The 17,333-nt window shown below is 53.4% G+C and overlaps 7 protein-coding genes across 7 annotated transcripts; 3 read left to right on the top strand and 4 right to left on the bottom strand.

Annotated features, from left to right (window-relative positions):
* Positions 1-354: 354 nt before the first annotated feature.
* G647_04427 (uncharacterized protein) lies at positions 355-2,846 on the bottom strand (the record flags this gene model as incomplete). The annotated part of the gene is made up of 2 exons (XM_008728771.1): positions 355-2,767; positions 2,824-2,846. 2 exons carry the CDS (start codon positions 2,844-2,846, stop codon positions 355-357), a joined length of 2,436 nt encoding a protein of 811 aa, XP_008726993.1.
* A 285-nt stretch (positions 2,847-3,131) lies between these two features.
* Positions 3,132-4,025, top strand: G647_04426 (uncharacterized protein; the record flags this gene model as incomplete). Its single annotated transcript, XM_008728770.1, has 1 exon — positions 3,132-4,025. The coding sequence occupies one exon, from the start codon at positions 3,132-3,134 to the stop codon at positions 4,023-4,025; it is 894 nt and encodes a 297-aa protein (XP_008726992.1).
* A 205-nt stretch (positions 4,026-4,230) lies between these two features.
* G647_04425 (uncharacterized protein) lies at positions 4,231-4,704 on the bottom strand (the record flags this gene model as incomplete). Its single annotated transcript, XM_008728769.1, has 3 exons — positions 4,231-4,378; positions 4,433-4,612; positions 4,664-4,704. 3 exons carry the CDS (start codon positions 4,702-4,704, stop codon positions 4,231-4,233), a joined length of 369 nt encoding a protein of 122 aa, XP_008726991.1.
* Positions 4,705-6,086: 1,382 nt separating this feature from the next.
* Positions 6,087-9,077, top strand: G647_04424 (aconitate hydratase, mitochondrial; the record flags this gene model as incomplete). Its single annotated transcript, XM_008728768.1, has 8 exons — positions 6,087-6,124; positions 6,177-6,775; positions 6,829-6,879; positions 6,932-6,949; positions 7,319-7,359; positions 7,473-7,795; positions 7,859-8,311; positions 8,363-9,077. 8 exons carry the CDS (start codon positions 6,087-6,089, stop codon positions 9,075-9,077), a joined length of 2,238 nt encoding a protein of 745 aa, XP_008726990.1.
* Positions 9,078-9,902: 825 nt separating this feature from the next.
* On the top strand, positions 9,903-11,476 carry G647_04423 (uncharacterized protein; the record flags this gene model as incomplete). Its single annotated transcript, XM_008728767.1, has 2 exons — positions 9,903-9,986; positions 10,280-11,476. The coding sequence occupies 2 exons, from the start codon at positions 9,903-9,905 to the stop codon at positions 11,474-11,476; spliced, it is 1,281 nt and encodes a 426-aa protein (XP_008726989.1).
* A 1,061-nt stretch (positions 11,477-12,537) lies between these two features.
* Positions 12,538-12,849, bottom strand: G647_04422 (uncharacterized protein; the record flags this gene model as incomplete). The annotated part of the gene is made up of 2 exons (XM_008728766.1): positions 12,538-12,758; positions 12,822-12,849. 2 exons carry the CDS (start codon positions 12,847-12,849, stop codon positions 12,538-12,540), a joined length of 249 nt encoding a protein of 82 aa, XP_008726988.1.
* Positions 12,850-14,460: 1,611 nt separating this feature from the next.
* G647_04421 (iron-sulfur clusters transporter atm1, mitochondrial) lies at positions 14,461-16,641 on the bottom strand (the record flags this gene model as incomplete). Its single annotated transcript, XM_008728765.1, has 1 exon — positions 14,461-16,641. One exon carries the CDS (start codon positions 16,639-16,641, stop codon positions 14,461-14,463), a length of 2,181 nt encoding a protein of 726 aa, XP_008726987.1.
* Positions 16,642-17,333: the final 692 nt, after the last annotated feature.

Below are 17,333 nucleotides of genomic sequence, written 5' to 3'. Positions count from 1 at the left end.
GGGGATCTCGGGCAAGCCCAGGTGGCACCCCATGCGGTCTAGAGCCTAGAGACGTGGGCCTGGGTTCTATGTATGAGGAGCTTGTACTTTATTGCGTTCTGCGCTGCTCCAAGTATATTGACGATTTCAATTCAACTACCACATTCGTCAAATAGATATTCTTCACGTCAAGCATTATTCTTTCTCTAGTTCTGTCACTTGTATCGTTCACTGACCATTCATGGATGACTTCAGTTGCGAAGTCTCATACAACCACTAACAACTGCCCGAATCGATGCTGCCTGACAACACTTGGCTCTGCAGACAACTCATCCGTACCACCATACACCCCTGTGGCCTGTCGGTGACCTTTCTTTAGTGACTGATGTACTGGAACACAGCGCTTACGGCATCTTCCGTGGTCTCTTGTCGCAGCAGCAGATCTTGGATCCTGTTCAAGGGACCCTTCTCTCCAGAGTTGACAAAATGGTTCCAGGAGCTCGTGTCACCGTAGAGCATGGCTGGCGCCTTGATTGTTTGAGTACCGTCCGGTTTGCAGCGTTTGCATTTGAACGTGTCATGGGTGTCGCTCGTGGTGTCAGGCTTGAACTGGAACAGTTCGCGAAGGGAGTCGAGGGTAAAGTGCCGCTCGACGTCTTCTGCTGAATCCACCACGGTCGAAGAGAGTGCCTGCTTGTGGGATTGACGTTGGAAGACCTTCTCTTCGATGGTCCCTGTACTCATAAACCTGTAAACGAAGCAGTCCTTCTTCTGACCGTCACGCCAAACACGAGCAAGAGCCTGCTGATCGGCCGCAGGATTCCAGTCAGGGTCGAAGAGCACAAGGCGATTGGCCCCGATTAGATTGATACCGCATCCCCCGGCCTTGCTACTGAGCAAGAACACGAACTCTTCCCCGTTGGGATCGTTGAACTTGTCCACCAGCTTCTGGCGCTTGTTGACATTCATGGTACCGTCGAGTCGGAGACACCCGTAGCTCCGTGCTCTGCACAACTTCTCGAATACATCCAGAGTCTGGGTATAGTTGCTGATGAGCACGATCTTGTCATTCGTATCTTGCCTGATGCGAGCAAGCATACGTTCTAGGACAGCAAACTTCCCCGAGTGCCATGATTTGACATCGCGGTCTCGACCTCGGGCCTCCTTGGGCACGTAATCATCCGGCCAAAACTTTTCGCTGCCAGGAAGATCCTTTTCCAGATCCAAGAGGTCCGGATGGTTGCACAGCTTCTTCAGGATGCCAATGGCCTTGAGCGGCTGGCTGCCCTTTCCTCTGAGGAGACTCTTGATGTCAGGGCTCTGGATGAAATGGTTGTAGAGATCTTTCTGGAAAGGGGCCAGATTGCAAAAGACGACGTGCTCGTACTTGACAGGCAAGTACTTTGACAAAATGTCGTTCGTTCTCCGGATGATGAACTTCTTGACAAGGGATCCAAGCTCAGCATTGGCTTCCCTCCCCTTCTGCTTGTCGGTATCAGACCCAGCGGCATCACGACCACGAAGGATTGGCAGCTCGAACTTCTTGCGGAAGTCAGCCTTGGTGCCTAGGTAGCCTGGGTTTGCAAAGTCCAGTAAGGCGTAGTACTCGGTCAAATCGTTCTGTATGGGTGTTCCGGAAAGAATGACCCGACGTTCGACATTCAGTCCGGTCAGAGCCATGTATGTCTCACTGTCTGCATTCTTCAGCCGGTGGCCTTCATCACATAACATCAGTCCGAGCTTGACATCTTTGAGTTCATCAATGTTCAGCCTTAAAGACTCGTAGGAGACGATCAGAACTGGTCTTGCAATTCCCCGGCCTGTGGCCATCGCCCATTGCTTGAGCTGCATAGTAAGTTCTTCTTTGGTTGCCTTGCCGTCAATGGCAAATGGAGTGATAGCTCCCTCACCAAGCCATTTGACAAGCTCATTCGCCCAGTTCTTGACAAGACTCGCCGGACACGCGATGATACATTTCTGAATGGTGGATTTGCCAGCTTCGGGGGATTGCTTGAGTAAAGTCCACATGAGAGTGATGCACTGGAGAGTCTTTCCAAGACCCATCTCATCAGCCATAATGCAGCCTTTGGCTTTCTCATCCACCAGGCCAGTGGTACAGCGGTATAAGAACTTGACGCCTTCGACTTGATGCGGCCGAAGGACTTTCGCCAGTCTCGGGTCAATGACAACAGGGACCTTCGGTCTCTCGCCTTCAACCTGCTTCTTGATGCCCAGTATTTCGGCGAGGCTTTTGTGCATGAGAGGCGTGTCGAGCTTCGGCTTATCTTCGTCTTTCTTCTCCTCCGACCTGTCCTGCGGCTTTTCGTCGATGGTTGGATCGTACAAGACGATAGCAAACTCCCCGCTCGGGTCATGCAAGGGCTTGTTGACAAAGCCTACACCTCGCCGCATTCCGAGACTCGGTGCAGGCCTGGAGGGATCAAAGGCATTCTTGTTGATCAGCGGTACTAAGAACCGTGAACGAAAAATGGCCTCCTTGTCTTTGACCTTGAAGACCGGGTACCGGTCCTTGAGAGCCCTACTCTCCGGGTCGAGACTGAAGCCGCCGCTTGTATCATCGTTCCCAGCACTTTCTTCAGCGTAGTTGACCTTTCTCCTCTTTCTGGCTGGTTCACCCTTGGACTTGCGAGCATTGGCTGATCCAGGGCACCTGAAAGGCTTGATCAGTCGGTCAAGTGCTGCCGGAGAGTTGACGCTGAGGCGGCCAGCTTTCGCAGGCGGAATGTTCTCTTTTTCGTGGTCGACCGCGATCAACTTCGTGCGTATCCTGTAAGACTAAGTGAGCATCAACATCCAGCACGGATACGGGATGGTTAGGCATACATTTTCGAGAAACAAAACAGCATTCAGAGCCGCCAGAGATGCAGTCGTAGATATTAATCAGTTATTGAAAGGCTATTGAGCAGCCGACAGGTTGGAAATGACAGTCGCGTCCCAGAACGCGACGGGCCTAACGCGCAGTCACGTGACGTGCTTAACTGCCGGAAACCCGATGAGCGCACAAATGCCCTCTCTGTTTTCTGTACAGCACATTCAGTCCACTGATTTATCGACAGGTCACAAAAACGATGATATAGCAGGGACAGCCGTCTCGCCTGGTGGCTTCGAGGGGCGGGTTAGGTTAGCTCAGCATGTCGGCCGATTTCTGGGCTAGCTATTTCTCTGGCGCCATTGGGATACTAATCGGCAATCGTCTGGATGTCTTGAAAGTGAGAGCACAAGCCAGTACAAATACAGGTGACGCCGTCTCTGTCAGGACCCGGGAGCCTGAGAATGCGGTCAAGAGATTCACAGCATTATTCAGAGGCGCGGCGGCTCCCATCCTTGGTTATGGCGCATTAAACTCGATCTTGTTCTTGTCTTTCAATCGATCCCTCAGTTTGATGGACCCAGGTATATTTGACTATACGAAGCTGGCTGGGGTGGACTTGAGTAAGATCTGGGTCGCTGGGGCAATCGGCGGACTGGCCACGTTCGTGGTCTCAGCTCCGTCTGAGCTCATAAAATGTAGGGCTCAGCTGGTTATCGACGGACAAGGGTCTTCCTACCATGTGTTGAAGGATGTCTGGAAGCACGGCGGGATACGCGGGCTCTACTACGGAGGGACAATCACTGCATTTAGAGATTCGTTCGGATATGGTTGGTATTTCTGGTCCTACGAGCTGACCAAGCGCCTGCTTCTCTCAAGACAAGCCGATCCATTCGTCTCTCCTACTGCTGCCGACGTCCTAATCAGTGGAGGTATTGCCGGAGTTGTTACCTGGGTGTCCATCTATCCTCTGGACGTCATCAAGACTCGTCTGCAAACACAGCCTTCTTGGACGGTCGAACGCCAGCGACTCCTACCTGGGAGCGAGATGGCGGCTCATCGAGAGCAGTCTTCACTGGCTATTGCTCGTCAAGTATGGCGGAGCTCCGGCATTGGAGGTTTCTATCGTGGTGTAGGCATCTGCAGCTTGAGGGCTTTCATCGTGAATGCTGTTCAGGTACGTCATCGCACCTGCTGTCGATGCATTTACCAATAAGCCAGTAGTGGTACGCATACGAAAGGATCATGGAACTCCTCGGAGGAAGTCGATGACGCTCCATACCAACGGAAGGCAGTCTACCGTCGCCAAATAAAGGGCTCATTCCCTTTAGCGTCGAAAAGCGACGCTGTTGGTTATCGCCGTCGCAGCGGTCGCTGAATAGTCATTCGGAAAGCGAATATGTATTGGTCGGCGCCGGACCTCAACGTTCAATATCTTTCATGGCCTCGTTACCGACATGGGCATGAGCATCAGTCTGTGCGAGCCGAGCTCGTCGATCGTCTGCGCCCAGACCCACGGCGGCCTCTGCCACCTTCTGAGTATGGGCTTCTTCCTTGAGCATGCGCACCCTAGAAAATGCGTCAGGACGGACTAGGCTATTGAACCGCAAAGTCTGATATTACCGTCTCTTGTGGTTCTTTCCCCTCCGATGCTCGTTCAGGTTATGGCTATCGGAAAAGTACTTGGCACACTCGATACAATAGAAAGCACCTAGACCGGGTAGATCTTCGGAGGCTTTGGTACTTTGATGAAGGCGTAGATGTCTGGGAGACTTCAGGTCGGCTTTGACTTGGTCGAGGTCGCTGTCAGGAAGTTAGCGGGGGACCATTGTGGAAGCAAGAGTGCAAGCAGACCGGGTACGACGCTTCGTCTTGATGCGCCGAATGCTGCCCATATTGTTGTGCCGGGATCTTCTCCGGCAGTACTCGTACGGTTGGCTCGATTGTCTGTCGGAAGGGACCTGGCGGCGACAACATGCGCGGGGTTTCAAGGCGCAGATGAATTTGCGGATATTTTCTTGTGGCTCAAAGGTTCATTTGGGCAGCTTTAGCCGGGCCTCAGCCTTGCGAATAGCCGCCAACAAGAGCGCGACTTTCCGAGTGGTCACCCAGTAGCGGAGACGGTCGGTCTGACACATCCTGCGAATCACGGCGTCGCGACGTCTTTTGCCTCGGATTGGACCTGACGTTGCCCTCTCTTCATCGCACTCAGTCCGTATTGGGACGAGTAGAGCGTCCTCCTAACCAAGTCGCACTCGTCCAAGCTTCATGGAGTCAAACATCATCCGTGGGTAGTAGTAATTCCAAGCTACATAATACACTCACCAGGCTGCCACTGCAGCTGGTGGATGTAGCGGCTTCAGTTGCGCGCAGCAGGCGGCCATGGCAGAGGTAGGTAATCGCCTCGGCGGTGATTGGCTAGTGGAATGGTCTGCAGGCCAGAAGAAAATGGCGAGGCTTGAGGCATTTGCTCGGAAGCATGGAGAAAAGGGTGGAGCCCTGGCCTAGGTATGTGCAGCGACGCAACACCTCACACACGGCCGTCTCGGCGGAAAAATATATCAGGTCTGGAGAGGCACGAAAGGGCGAAAGGACATTACTTCACAGTCGATCTCCCTCGCGCGTTGCGTCGGTGCTGAGGAGCTGCAGCCATTGACGTTGTTGGTGGTTGACGTCGTCCAAGAGCTTATCGTGGGTTGCTCATTCCCCCGAGGCTGATTGGCGCTGGAACTTGGAGCTCGAACAACTCCTCCATTTGCATCCACATCTCCGTCCGCTCTTCACCAGTTTCTCTCTTCAATTCTTTCCACCACCTCTCCACTCTCCCTCAGGTGCTGTGCATCCCGCCGTCGAGCTTGAACCTTTTGCATTTCTGCTACTGATCAAGCATTGTCGCCATCATGATGTCCACAAGGCCTTTGGGCCGCTTGGGCTCGCGCTTGGTAAGTGCTCCAGCATCATGCCGAGCACCTTGCTCGCATGCCCACGTTCGTTAACTCCCGACAACTACTGGAACACCCATGTTCTGCAGGAACACCTTGCCTTTGTTTGAGTCTGAGCTAACATGCCATCTACGGCTAGGGACCCAATGTCTCATCTGTCAGTCCTCTATCTGTCTCGACCTGGAGGCGCCAACGGCTAGCTAACGACGGTGCTCAGGCTCTGCGGATGCCGAGGATGGGATACGCTACCGTCTCAGATGATCCTTTGAGCAAAAATAAGTCTTGCCTGAATGAGCCATATGTTGCACGATCCTGACAACCGGATACAGGTCGAGATGACGAACTGGGAAAAGGGCCATTACATCAACTACAAGTGAGTCCAAGATGGTTTCGAGACAGCTGAGCGCTGCTGATATGTTGCGTAGGAAAATGTCGGAAAACCTCGCCGTCGTCCGAAGCAGACTCAACCGGCCGTTGACCTACGGCGAGAAAATCCTCTATTCCCACTTGGACGACCCTCACGGACAAGACATCGAACGGGGGGCGTCATATCTGAGACTCAGACCCGATCGAGTGGCTTGTCAAGATGCTACCGCACAGATGGCCATTCTTCAATTCATGTCCGCTGGCATGCCTTCCGTTGCAACCCCGACTACCGTCCACTGCGATCATTTAATCGAGGCTCAGATCGGTGGAGAGAAGGATTTGAGCAGAGCGAAGGATATCAACAAGGAGGTGTATGATTTCTTGTCCTCCGCTTGCGCCAAGTATAACATTGGGTTCTGGCGACCTGGCTCTGGCATTATCCACCAGATCGTTCTCGAAAACTACGCTTTCCCGGGTGGCCTGATGATCGGAACAGACTCACACACGCCAAATGCTGGCGGTCTTGGTATGGCTGCAATCGGTGTTGGCGGTGCTGATGCTGTTGATGTCATGGCCAATCTCCCTTGGGAATTGAAAGCACCTAAGTACATTGGTGTCAGGTTAACTGGCGAGATGTCCGGCTGGACTGCTCCCAAGGGTGAGGAAACTACAATGGAGTTGCGCCTCGTTCTATGCTGACCTTTGGTTCAGATATCATCCTCAAGGTGGCAGGCATCTTGACTGTAAAGGGTGGCACTGGAGGTGAGTATTTTTATCTCGCCTATACTGGAATACTCTTCTGACGATATGGCAGCTATTGTTGAATATCATGGTGAGTACGAATCGCTCCTTTATGATTTTCGTGGATCTCCGGAGTGATCATCATTGCTTCTCTGGATCGGCTGTCAAGTTCGTCTCTGGACCAGGCAAGTTCTCGCAGCAACCGTCGTACTCCGTGGGAAGATGCCTCCAGAATCACACCCGGAAATACTGCCGTCGCTGTGCGCATGCCACCATCGGCATCGTTGATACTTGCGATCAGTGGCCTGGCCACGTTCTGGACGGACTGTCCTCCTCACATTCTCTCGTGGCATCGGCGATCACGATGGCTTCCAACCCATGCCGCTTCTCAGGCACATTCGCCAGATTTGAGTTGTTTTGTTGCTGGCCAGCTTGGATACTGACGTGTGTCACTCCTCAGGTCCTGGAACCAACACTTTGTCTTGCACTGGCATGGGGTATGTTGCACTTCGTTCAATATGACTCTCCGATACTGACGTTTCAACAGCACTATTTGCAATGCATGAGAACATCATACCCCCACATCCATTTGGTCATGCTAACCATATTCACAGATGGGTGCTGAAATTGGAGCAACCACAAGTTTGTTCCCCTTCAACGACCGCATGTACGACTACCTAGCCGCTACCAAACGTGGGGCAATTGGCGACTTCGCTCGCAGCTACGCCGCAGAGCTTCATGAGGATGAGGGTGCTGAGTACGACCAGCTCATCGAAATCAATCTTTCAGAGCTCGAGCCGCACATCAACGGACCCTTCACCCCTGACCTAGCAACTCCCATCTCCAAGTTCAAGCAGGCAGTCAAGGACAACAAGTGGCCTGAGGAACTCAAGGTTGGCCTCATCGGGTCTTGCACAAACTCTTCCTATGAAGACATGTGAGTGCTAAAATTCGCACCTTTGTTCGTCCACGAACGATACTAACTTAGTCTGAAAACAAGGTCTCGCGGAGCCTCAATTGCCCAGGATGCTATGGATCATGGCGTCAAGGCCAAGTCGCTCTTTACCGTCACACCAGGATCAGAACAAATCCGTGCGACGATCGAACGCGACGGTCAACTCAAGACTTTCGAGGAGTTTGGCGGAATTGTCCTTGCCAATGCTTGCGGTCCCTGCATCGGGCAATGGGACCGTCGGGACGTGAAGAAGGGAGAACCCAACTCGATCATCTCCTCATATAACCGAAATTTCACTGGCCGAAATGATGCGAACCCTGCTACCCATTCGTTTGTTACGTCTCCAGACCTGGTCGTCGCCATGACCATTGCTGGCACCCTCAACTTCAATCCTCTCACGGATACCTTGAAGGACAAGGACGGAAATGATTTCAAACTCAAGCCACCAACCGGTGACGGCTTACCGAAGAACGGATATGACCCCGGTCAGGATACCTAGTGAGTGTTCCCCAGCTCCCAAACCAGGGTTTTATGCTAATACCAGAACAGTCAACCCCCACCAGAGGAGCGTGAGTCGGTTCAAGTGCAGGTCTCTCCAACCTCCGACCGTCTTCAGGTTCTCCAGCCATTCGAACCTTGGGACGGCAAAGACTTCCAAGATCTCCCTATCCTCATCAAGACCAAGGGCAAGACCACCACTGACCACATCTCCATGGCTGGTCCCTGGCTCAAATATCGTGGTCACCTCGACAACATCAGCAATAATATGTTGATCGGTGCCATCAACGCCGCCAACGGCGAGGCCAACAAGGTCAAGAACTTCAAGACTGGTGAGTACGATGCTGTGCCTGCTACTGCGCGTCAGTACAAGAAGGAAGGGATCAAATGGGTCGTCATCGGCGATTACAATTACGGTGAAGGTTCTTCGCGAGAACACGCCGCCCTTGAACCCCGCCATCTCGGTGGCATCGCCATCATCACCCGAAGCTTTGCACGTATCCACGAGACCAACCTAAAGAAGCAAGGCATGTTGCCCTTGACCTTCTCCAACCCTGAGGATTATGACAAGATCAATCCCGACGACAAGGTCGATCTTCTGGTCACTGGCTTGGAAGTCGGCAAGCCCTTGATCATGAAGGTACACCCCAAGGATGGCGAGCCATGGGACTGCGAGTTGTCTCACACATTCAATGCCGGTCAAATCGAATGGTTCAAGAACGGTAGCGCTTTGAACACGATGGCCAAGAATCAGAAAGGAAACTAAAGGACTGGAAAATCAACATGCAATTTTGTGTACAGGGTGCAGTTCAGCTGAGTCAGTATCTACGACACAAACGTCGGTGACCCGTAATAGCCTCCGAGCCGGATGTTGGGGATATCTGTCGAGCGGGTCGCCGTTTCGCGTCGATTATGTCGGGTAGTGTGCTATGGTGGGTGGGTAGCACGATGTTCATGTATTTTCCGTAGCGAGTATACCAATGCGCAAGGGATATCGTCGTTCCAAGTTGTACTAGCTTTGACGTAGTCTCGTCCACTTCGTGAGCAGTCTGTGTCATCTAGTCACGAGCATGTCAACCTCGGCACAGAGAAGGCGGATTATCGATCGACGTGTGGAACGGGGATGAGGACGAGGGATGCACGATTGCGGATGCGCCGTATCTTCCATCACTGCGCATATAATGTACACGATTATCTATTCCCGGCATCTACTTCACGTTCTTCTCATCTGTAAGCGTGATTCTCCGCCTTGTTCCCCCCCAAGGACGTTCCCCAGGAATACCGCAGGGTTCGACGTCGGCATCCCCGCATAAGCTGCCGTTCATTATACTCGGATCTTTTTGACCAGCGCGAGAGTCTCTAGGTCTCAGAAGAGAAGTTACCTCAGAGCGGCGTCCGATCGGTCCATTCTCGACCAGGGGGTAGAGGGCTTTCGCCACCGACCTCTGTTACTTTCGAGGCCAGTTCCAGGACCAGTGCCGTTGAATGCGAGACTTCGAGCAAGCAGATCGACGAGTGTATGCATCTTCCCCGTGGCGGCCTACAACTCGTCCATAGATCCACATTCATATCTCGAACATACCGCCGCGGCATGGCGCAGAATCTACCTCATCTCCCGGACTGGGAGCAGGTCAGTACCAATATCATCAGGATCATGGGCGGCAATCCCAGCAAGGTGAGTGCAATTTTCGATGGCATGGTTTGTTTTGTTTCAGTGTAGCGATCGTCACGGTGGTTCCACCATGCTTCCGCTCGGTGAGAAGGACTAGCAGGAAGAGGAAGAACGTTATTGTGGATTGGCTGGAAAGAGATCGGGTAGAAGAGGGAGAAAGCGATCCATCTGTCAAAACTTCGGTTGGTTTTTGATTTTGAGGACGGCAATCCTCCCTACATCGCACGCACGACAGCACACTGCACCCATTTCTTTCTGCAACGCCGTCCGGAGCCCATCTCTAACTCCTCCCACAGTTCACCCTCCAAGGCACAAACACGTACCTCCTCGGGTCTGGCGCGTCGCGCATCCTCATCGACACGGGCAGCGGCGAGAAGAAATGGATCGACACGGTCCGCGTGGTCCTCAACTCGGCGACCGCCAAACCACTCCACATATCCACCTGCCTCCTGACACATTGGCACCACGACCACCTAGGCGGCGTGACCGACCTGGAACGACTCTCGGCCGAATTGAACCCGGGCCACGAATTGAAAGTCTACAAGAACCTGCCCGCGTGGAACCCGGACTCCCTGATCGACCCGTCCCGTGTGCACGACATCCACGACGGCCAGGAATTCGTGACCGGCGGGGGAGACGGAAACGACGACGACGCCTCGTCTTTCGCAATCCAAGCCATTCACACCCCCGGCCACGCGAAAGACCACATGGTCTTCCAGATCACGCAGTCGCCGGACGCCTCCGAAATCGGCGCCCTCTTCACGGCAGACAACGTTCTCGGACACGGCACCGCCGTGTTTGAAGACCTCCAGCTATATCTACAGAGCTTAGACGTGATGAAAAGACGGGTCGTGGACGCCGTGGCCACACAACATCGCCAACGCCAGCAGGACACTCGACAGAGTGGGATTCCGGATTCGGATTCAAGTCCGAGTTCGATCTCTGGGGGACCAAACTCATCCGCCCATGCTGACGCCAACGCTGACGCCCACGTCTCCGTCTCAACCAGCAGCACGACGACTACGGCGGCAGCCACCACCACAACCAAAAGAGCATACCCCGGCCACGGTCAAGTGATCGACGACGCGGTGGGCAAAATCGACGAATACATCGCGCACAGACGCATGCGCGAGGAAGAGGCCCTGAACGTACTAAAGTACGGGACCGTGAATTCGCCGCAGTCAACCACGCCGGTCGTGCACGACTCGATCACCACGACAGGGAAGAGCGAGGGCGAGAGCGATGCGTCAGCGGGAGTGCGAGAATCAGGATCAGGATCAGGGCCGAAAGAAGTGATCGTGGGCAAAGAATGGGACAGCATGGAGATGGTGAGGGTGATCTATCGGCATTATCCCGAGAATCTGTGGGAGCCGGCGGAGAAGGGCCTGTTGATGGTGCTGGAGAAGTTGAAAAAGGATGGGCGCGTCGTTTGTGTTGGCGCGTCGGGCGACGCCAGGGGGAAATGGAGGGTCAGTGAGAAGGCGACCCTGTGAGGCTCGAATGGACTAGAAGGGGAATGGACGGTTACTGCTGTGAGAAGGCGATACTGTGTGGTGGACGGGACTAGAGGGGGGAAATGGACGGTTACTACTGCAGTGAGAAGAGAAGACGACGCTGTGAGTGTGAGCGGGACTACGTACGTATTTATTGCGGCAATGGGGCCGAACATGACTCGACTCGACCTCCCCTCTGGTCCGATCGAGCGTCACACAGTACTCTTAGTATGTAGTGAGAAGGCGACGAGTTACAAAGATGGAGTGGACGCCGGAAGGGAAAAGGGAGGACAGGGAGAACAGAGAAGATACAATAGACAGTCAAGAACCAGTGGTCAGTTGGTGAGTGTCGAGCGCGTTTGTAGTATCTTGCTGGCTACCTATGTACTCGTGTGTACATACATACAGTAGCATAGAGATGTCGTATGCAATGTCGTCCGGCCCGGCCAGGCCAGGCTCATGTCTTATGTACACAGTCAGCGTCGAGAATGGGTTCGGGGCAAATAGAACACAGGAGAATAGAATAGAATAGAGCCAGGTGTCGTGGAGAATGAATCTATAATACATACGATACTTGGTACTTTCCCTTCAGGCTGAAGCCAATATGATGCACGCTGTACTCTGTACTTCAACTCGGGTGTATGCATACATGTTAATACATCTACATCTATGAGTCTTTCTTGCTTGCCGTCGACGATGACAGAAGCATCTCTTGACCGTCGAGACCTCGTCTCTTATCAGCGTCGCTGACCGAGTGATTGCTCTCCTCCTTTTCCTCGACATCTTTGCCATCGCCGCTCCACGTCCTCGTTCACTGGTGCCTCTTGCCCTGTAGCTCAATTTTCCCAGTCATGCACATAAAAACCTGCGGATCCAACAATCAGGAACAAAGGAAAAGCTCCGTCTCAACGCCATTGCTATGCTATGCTCAATTCAATCGACAAGTGATACCAGCAACCACAAAATTATATTCACATGAGAACCGTCCACCCTGTGGTCAGAGACAGGGATCGTCTTTCCCGACCGGGGCAGAAACTTGTCGAGACCCGCACGCCAGACGTTCATCTGCGCGTCTCGGGCGCCATCCACATTTGCGACCTCCTCTTGTTGCTATTTGTTGAGCTGTTCGAATTGCCAGTGCTATTGGTCGACATGGTCGGACTGCGTGCGTCAGAGGCGCCCGTGTAAAAGTACTCTCCGTCCTGATACACGGCGCCGGTCGAGAACGTGGTTCGGTTCTTTCGGCGGGCGTATTTCTGCTCGAGGCGGTAGAGGTCGAGTTCTGCAACGGGGTGATTAGCATGCCAGCATTCCTTGTTTGAGGTCGAGTAGCGCGCAAACTCACTGGCTTGGAGCTTCTCGAAGAGACCCATTTTGAATGATTTTGAATTTGAGCTTCCGCAAACGAGCAAACTAAAGCGAGGTTGGGAATTCTGTGGAAGTGCTCTTCGATGCCGGAGTCGTTCAGTAACAGGAACCTTCGACGTAAGCTGAGTTCTTGCCAACGCTCGCCTGAAGGGCTCCTTTCTGAATTCGAGTAGTGCCTCTGTCACGTCTCAAAGGTCCCTGCAGATGGATGGGAACTGTGACTGCCGGCTGTCCTGGCACTGTTTCCTCTCTTTTCGCAACCCTTGATAGAGAAGGTCTTGATAGTATCGCGACCTTTCTGACCTCCGGTCCGGATACTTCGGTCCCTGGCGGGGAAATGTTGCAAGGAGGGTGATGGCAACCGGATGGCGGGGCCTGGAGGTGTTCTTATGTGATAGGTGTGGGAGGACGCGTACTCCAGTCAGATGAGCAACTTCTTCGGGTATTGGGCAAAAGCTGACAACCCGTGATACGTAACTGAAGGGCCTCCTGCGCGGGAAGGGATGGCTCGTCTTGTGTGCGCGTTGAGTTCGTCCGAACTTTGGTTATGCAGGATCTAATGCAACCTCTTTGGATCTGAAACGCGCGGACAGCTGCAAGCGTGCAGTAGTTAGGTCGGGAGGCTATTCGAGATGCGTTCGCAGCTGCTGAGAAATGCAGGTAGGGAGTGACTATCAGGTCTAGAGAGTGTACGTATCCTCGTCGCCAGCAGCGAGAACGAAGGTGAGAGTGGGAGTCGCGGTGGCTTATGAGAAGCTGGAGCCACGAAAGGAGAGGCGCGCGTGGACCGTTTGATTCCCTCGCGCGCTCTCACGCTTCCCGTTGCAAGAAAAGGAGCAGCTAAAGTTGGCAGTTGGCAGGTGGCCGACGCAATCTCTTCGGGGCGTGGTTTCCACTAGAAAATAGGGTTTAGGTGGGCTTAGTTACGTCTTAGGCCCGCTTGGCCCGTTAAACATGGCGGTGGGGGGCCACCCAGACGAGCTTAACTAGCGAGCTGCCGCGCCCAAAGGTTGGGGCCATGGAAGGAGCCAGGCCTAGGGGCTTCCACTGCTTCTAGGCTCGGTGGTGGGAGTGGGCGAGCGACGTGCCCATGAAGTCTTTTCGGACAGGATGATGATTGAGGTTGAGATTGAATTGCGAGACTCGTCTATCTGCATGACTCGAACTCATATGTATCCAACATTGGCCTCCTCTCCAGCTCCAGTCGCGACTATCAATATTCTGCAGGGGCATCAAACAAATCTTAGACTGTCCAGCGTCGGCACTCCAGCATACTGAGTACACAGTAGTATCGAGGCTACTCTCGCTAAACTCCATCGAGCTGTAGGCACAATCTTCAGGTGGGCATCTCCAGCGCCACGTGCGAGACCAAACTCTCACCCCTGGCCCATGATCTCGCTTCCAGAGCAACCTTTGAGCATGAATTCTGGACAACCGAGTCCGGCGACCCCATCGTTCGTTGCTCTGGTTGCGCATGGAGCAGGATACTGATTTCCGGGATGCCTCGCTGGGGAGTGTTTGTGTAGAAGCCAACAGGGACCGCTCTTTTGCACCAATTGGGCATATTTGATACTGCTCGACGTATGGTTCAGAGAGTTCTTTTGCTTGAGACCCGATCAAGTCTCCTTTCTCTTAGTCTCACGTTCCTCTTCCAGTTCTTTCTCAAGTGTCATATCTTGACCGATGGAAACTTCTTGGGCTGCCCAAAGATCAGCATAGAGCCCATTGATGGCGAGTAACTCGGCGTGAGTGCCTTGTTCGACCACTTGTCCCTCTTTGAGCACGAAGATGATATCGCTGTCAAAGATGGTCCGCAACCGGTGCGCCACAAAGACGCTTGTTCGAGCCTTCTCCTTCAAGATACTGTTGATGTTCTGCAGGAGCGTCTGCTCGGTATAGGTGTCGAGTGCCGACGTGGCTTCGTCGAAAAATAGAAGTGGTGGATCCTTCAGAAGGAGTCGCGCCACTGCAAGCCTCTGCTTCTCGCCACCGGAGATCATCATCCCTCGTTCGCCCACCATGGTATTCCATCCCGCCGGCAGACGTTCGATGAGATCGGCAATTCGTGCTCTTTGGGCCGCCTTCTTAACATCATCCAGCGGAGCATCAATCTTGCCGTATCGGATGTTGTGCTCGATCGTGTTGTTGAACAACGGCGTATCTTGTGGAACTACTCCAATGCTTTCTCGCAAGCTGTCAAGGCTGACGTGCTTGATGTTTTGGCCGTCGATCAGAATCCTCCCGGAATCCACATCGTAAAAGCGAAAGAGCAGCCTGAGTATGGTCGATTTTCCGCAGCCACTGGGTCCGACAATGGCGACCTTCTTTCCCGCAGGGATGGTCATGGTCAGGTTTCTCAGGATCAGCCGATCAGCGTGATAGCCGAACGAAACGTCTTGAAACCTGATCTCACCTCCTTTGGTCAAAGCGAGCGGTCGCGGATCGGCGATCTCCTTGACAGTCACATTGACTTTCTGCAAGTTGAACAGCGTCTCCATGTCCAAGAGAGATTGCCGCAGTTCGCGGTATACCGAACCCAAGAAATTCAGCGGTACTGATAGCTGGAAGACGAGTTGATTGACCATGACCAAATCTCCAACCGTCAACGCACCACTTGCCACTCCGTTTGCCGCCATGTACATCATGGCTGCCAGCGCACCCGAGAAGATTACATTCTGACCTGTGTTCAGGAAAGCCAGAGAAGTTGTCACTTTGATCGATGCATCCTCGTATTTCTTCAACGCCGCATCGTATCGGTTGACCTCGAACCTCTCGTTGTTGAAGTACTTGACAGCCTCATAGTTAATCAGAGTGTCAACGGCAACTGTAGCCCCTTGGTTATCCGCGGCATTGGCCTGCTTGCGAAATTTGGTCCTCCAAGAAGTCGTCGTGATGGTGAACGTGGAATACGCCACCATAGTAGCCGCCGTAATGGCCGCAAATTGAGCCCCGTACTGATATGTCAGAATGCCGCAGACCAGCGAGATCTCCAATACCGTAGGGAAAATGTGGAATAACATCGAGGTTAGCAAGAAGCTGATTCCCTTCGTACCCCGGTCCAGCGCTCTGGTCAGTCCACCAGTTTGCCGCGACAGGTGGAAGTTCAGGTCCAGGCGGAGCAGATGTGCAAACACATTCTTGGCCACGTTTCGGATGGCCTTCTGAGCGACGCTGGCAAAGACCGCGTTCCGGAGCTCTTGGAACAAGGTGGCCCCGATGCGAGTCACACCGTAGGCAACGATCATCGAGCCCGCCACTGTCCAGGCAGTGCCGCCCACGGCCAGAAAATCAATGTTCATCGAGTCCACGATGCTCTTAAAGTAGAACGGGACATTGACATTCAAGATCTTCGCCCCGACCAACAGCGAAAGCGCGCCGCCGACGCGAAGTTTCGTGCCCCAGTCGCCCTTGGGCCATAGATACTGGACCATCTCCCTCATTATGGCCAGATCGACTTTCCGCTGCTCCTTGTTGGAGATGACCTTCTCCGATAGCAAGGCTTCCTTCTTGGCCGCAACCGGCGCAACCTTGGGCAGTTCGGCATTCTGTAGAGACTCCGGCTTGATCACATCTGACGTGTCAGACTTTGCTGCGGGCTTTTCAGCGACTTGGTCGGCTTGTAGGCCCTTCTTGGGCTCATCCTGGCGTCTAGCGATCGCTGAGTGCCCGAAAGACCGGACCTCTGATTTCACTGCCGCATGGCTGCGTCCACGAACCAGAGGGGCACCAACAGGATACAGCGAGTCCGCGAACTTCCGTCTTCCGCACGTAAATGCGAAGAGTCTTCGAGACAGCATGATGGCGTCGACGACTTGCTCCGTCCCTCCCAGGCAGGCGGACGCCGATTATCGGGGGAATCAAGGCATCATCCTCCCCGCCTTTCTGACATGGAATTGGGGGCTTGCGATATTGGCAAATACCGGCGATAACTTGCAGAGCTACCGTAGGGTGTTCTGGACGAATTTTAGATCTGCTCCCGGACGCAGCTGCTTCGGAGTGGTTACAGGGACAAGACAAGAAGACTGTGTGATGCGACGGAGGAGCCAATTACTTCCCAGAGGGATTGCGTTTAGAAACCATATGCGCCGCTGTATGCTTCATGTTTTCTACGGTGGATATTTACGCTTGGTTTTCCCGGGCTGCTCCGTCGTGTCCATATTTCCCACCTAAATGACATGGGACTCTCAACACGTTGTACCTAACCACTTTCCTCTGGCCAGCATTTCCCGGCATACCGTCAAGTTGTCTCGATGTTACGAGGTACAGATCCTGTAGACGGTGAGATCATATCCACCCCCACCGCAGAAGCTCACGTGTCGCCGTGGCCGAAAGAGCTCTGTTGACCAAACAATGGAGACTCAATCGAGAATCACGCCCTCGAAGCACATATTGTCTTAATCTTCGTATAATAGCTCGCATGTATCATCAAACAGGGATAAAGTACATATCGGGACCATCACCAGATCCCCCATTGACTCCACTCATATCC

The sequence above is a fragment of the Cladophialophora carrionii genome (genome assembly GCF_000365165.1).
Source record: "Cladophialophora carrionii CBS 160.54 unplaced genomic scaffold supercont1.3, whole genome shotgun sequence".
Taxonomy (NCBI): Eukaryota; Fungi; Ascomycota; class Eurotiomycetes; order Chaetothyriales; family Herpotrichiellaceae; genus Cladophialophora; species Cladophialophora carrionii.
Note: the sequence above shows the minus strand (reverse complement) of the source record. Positions and strands in the feature narration are given on the sequence as shown.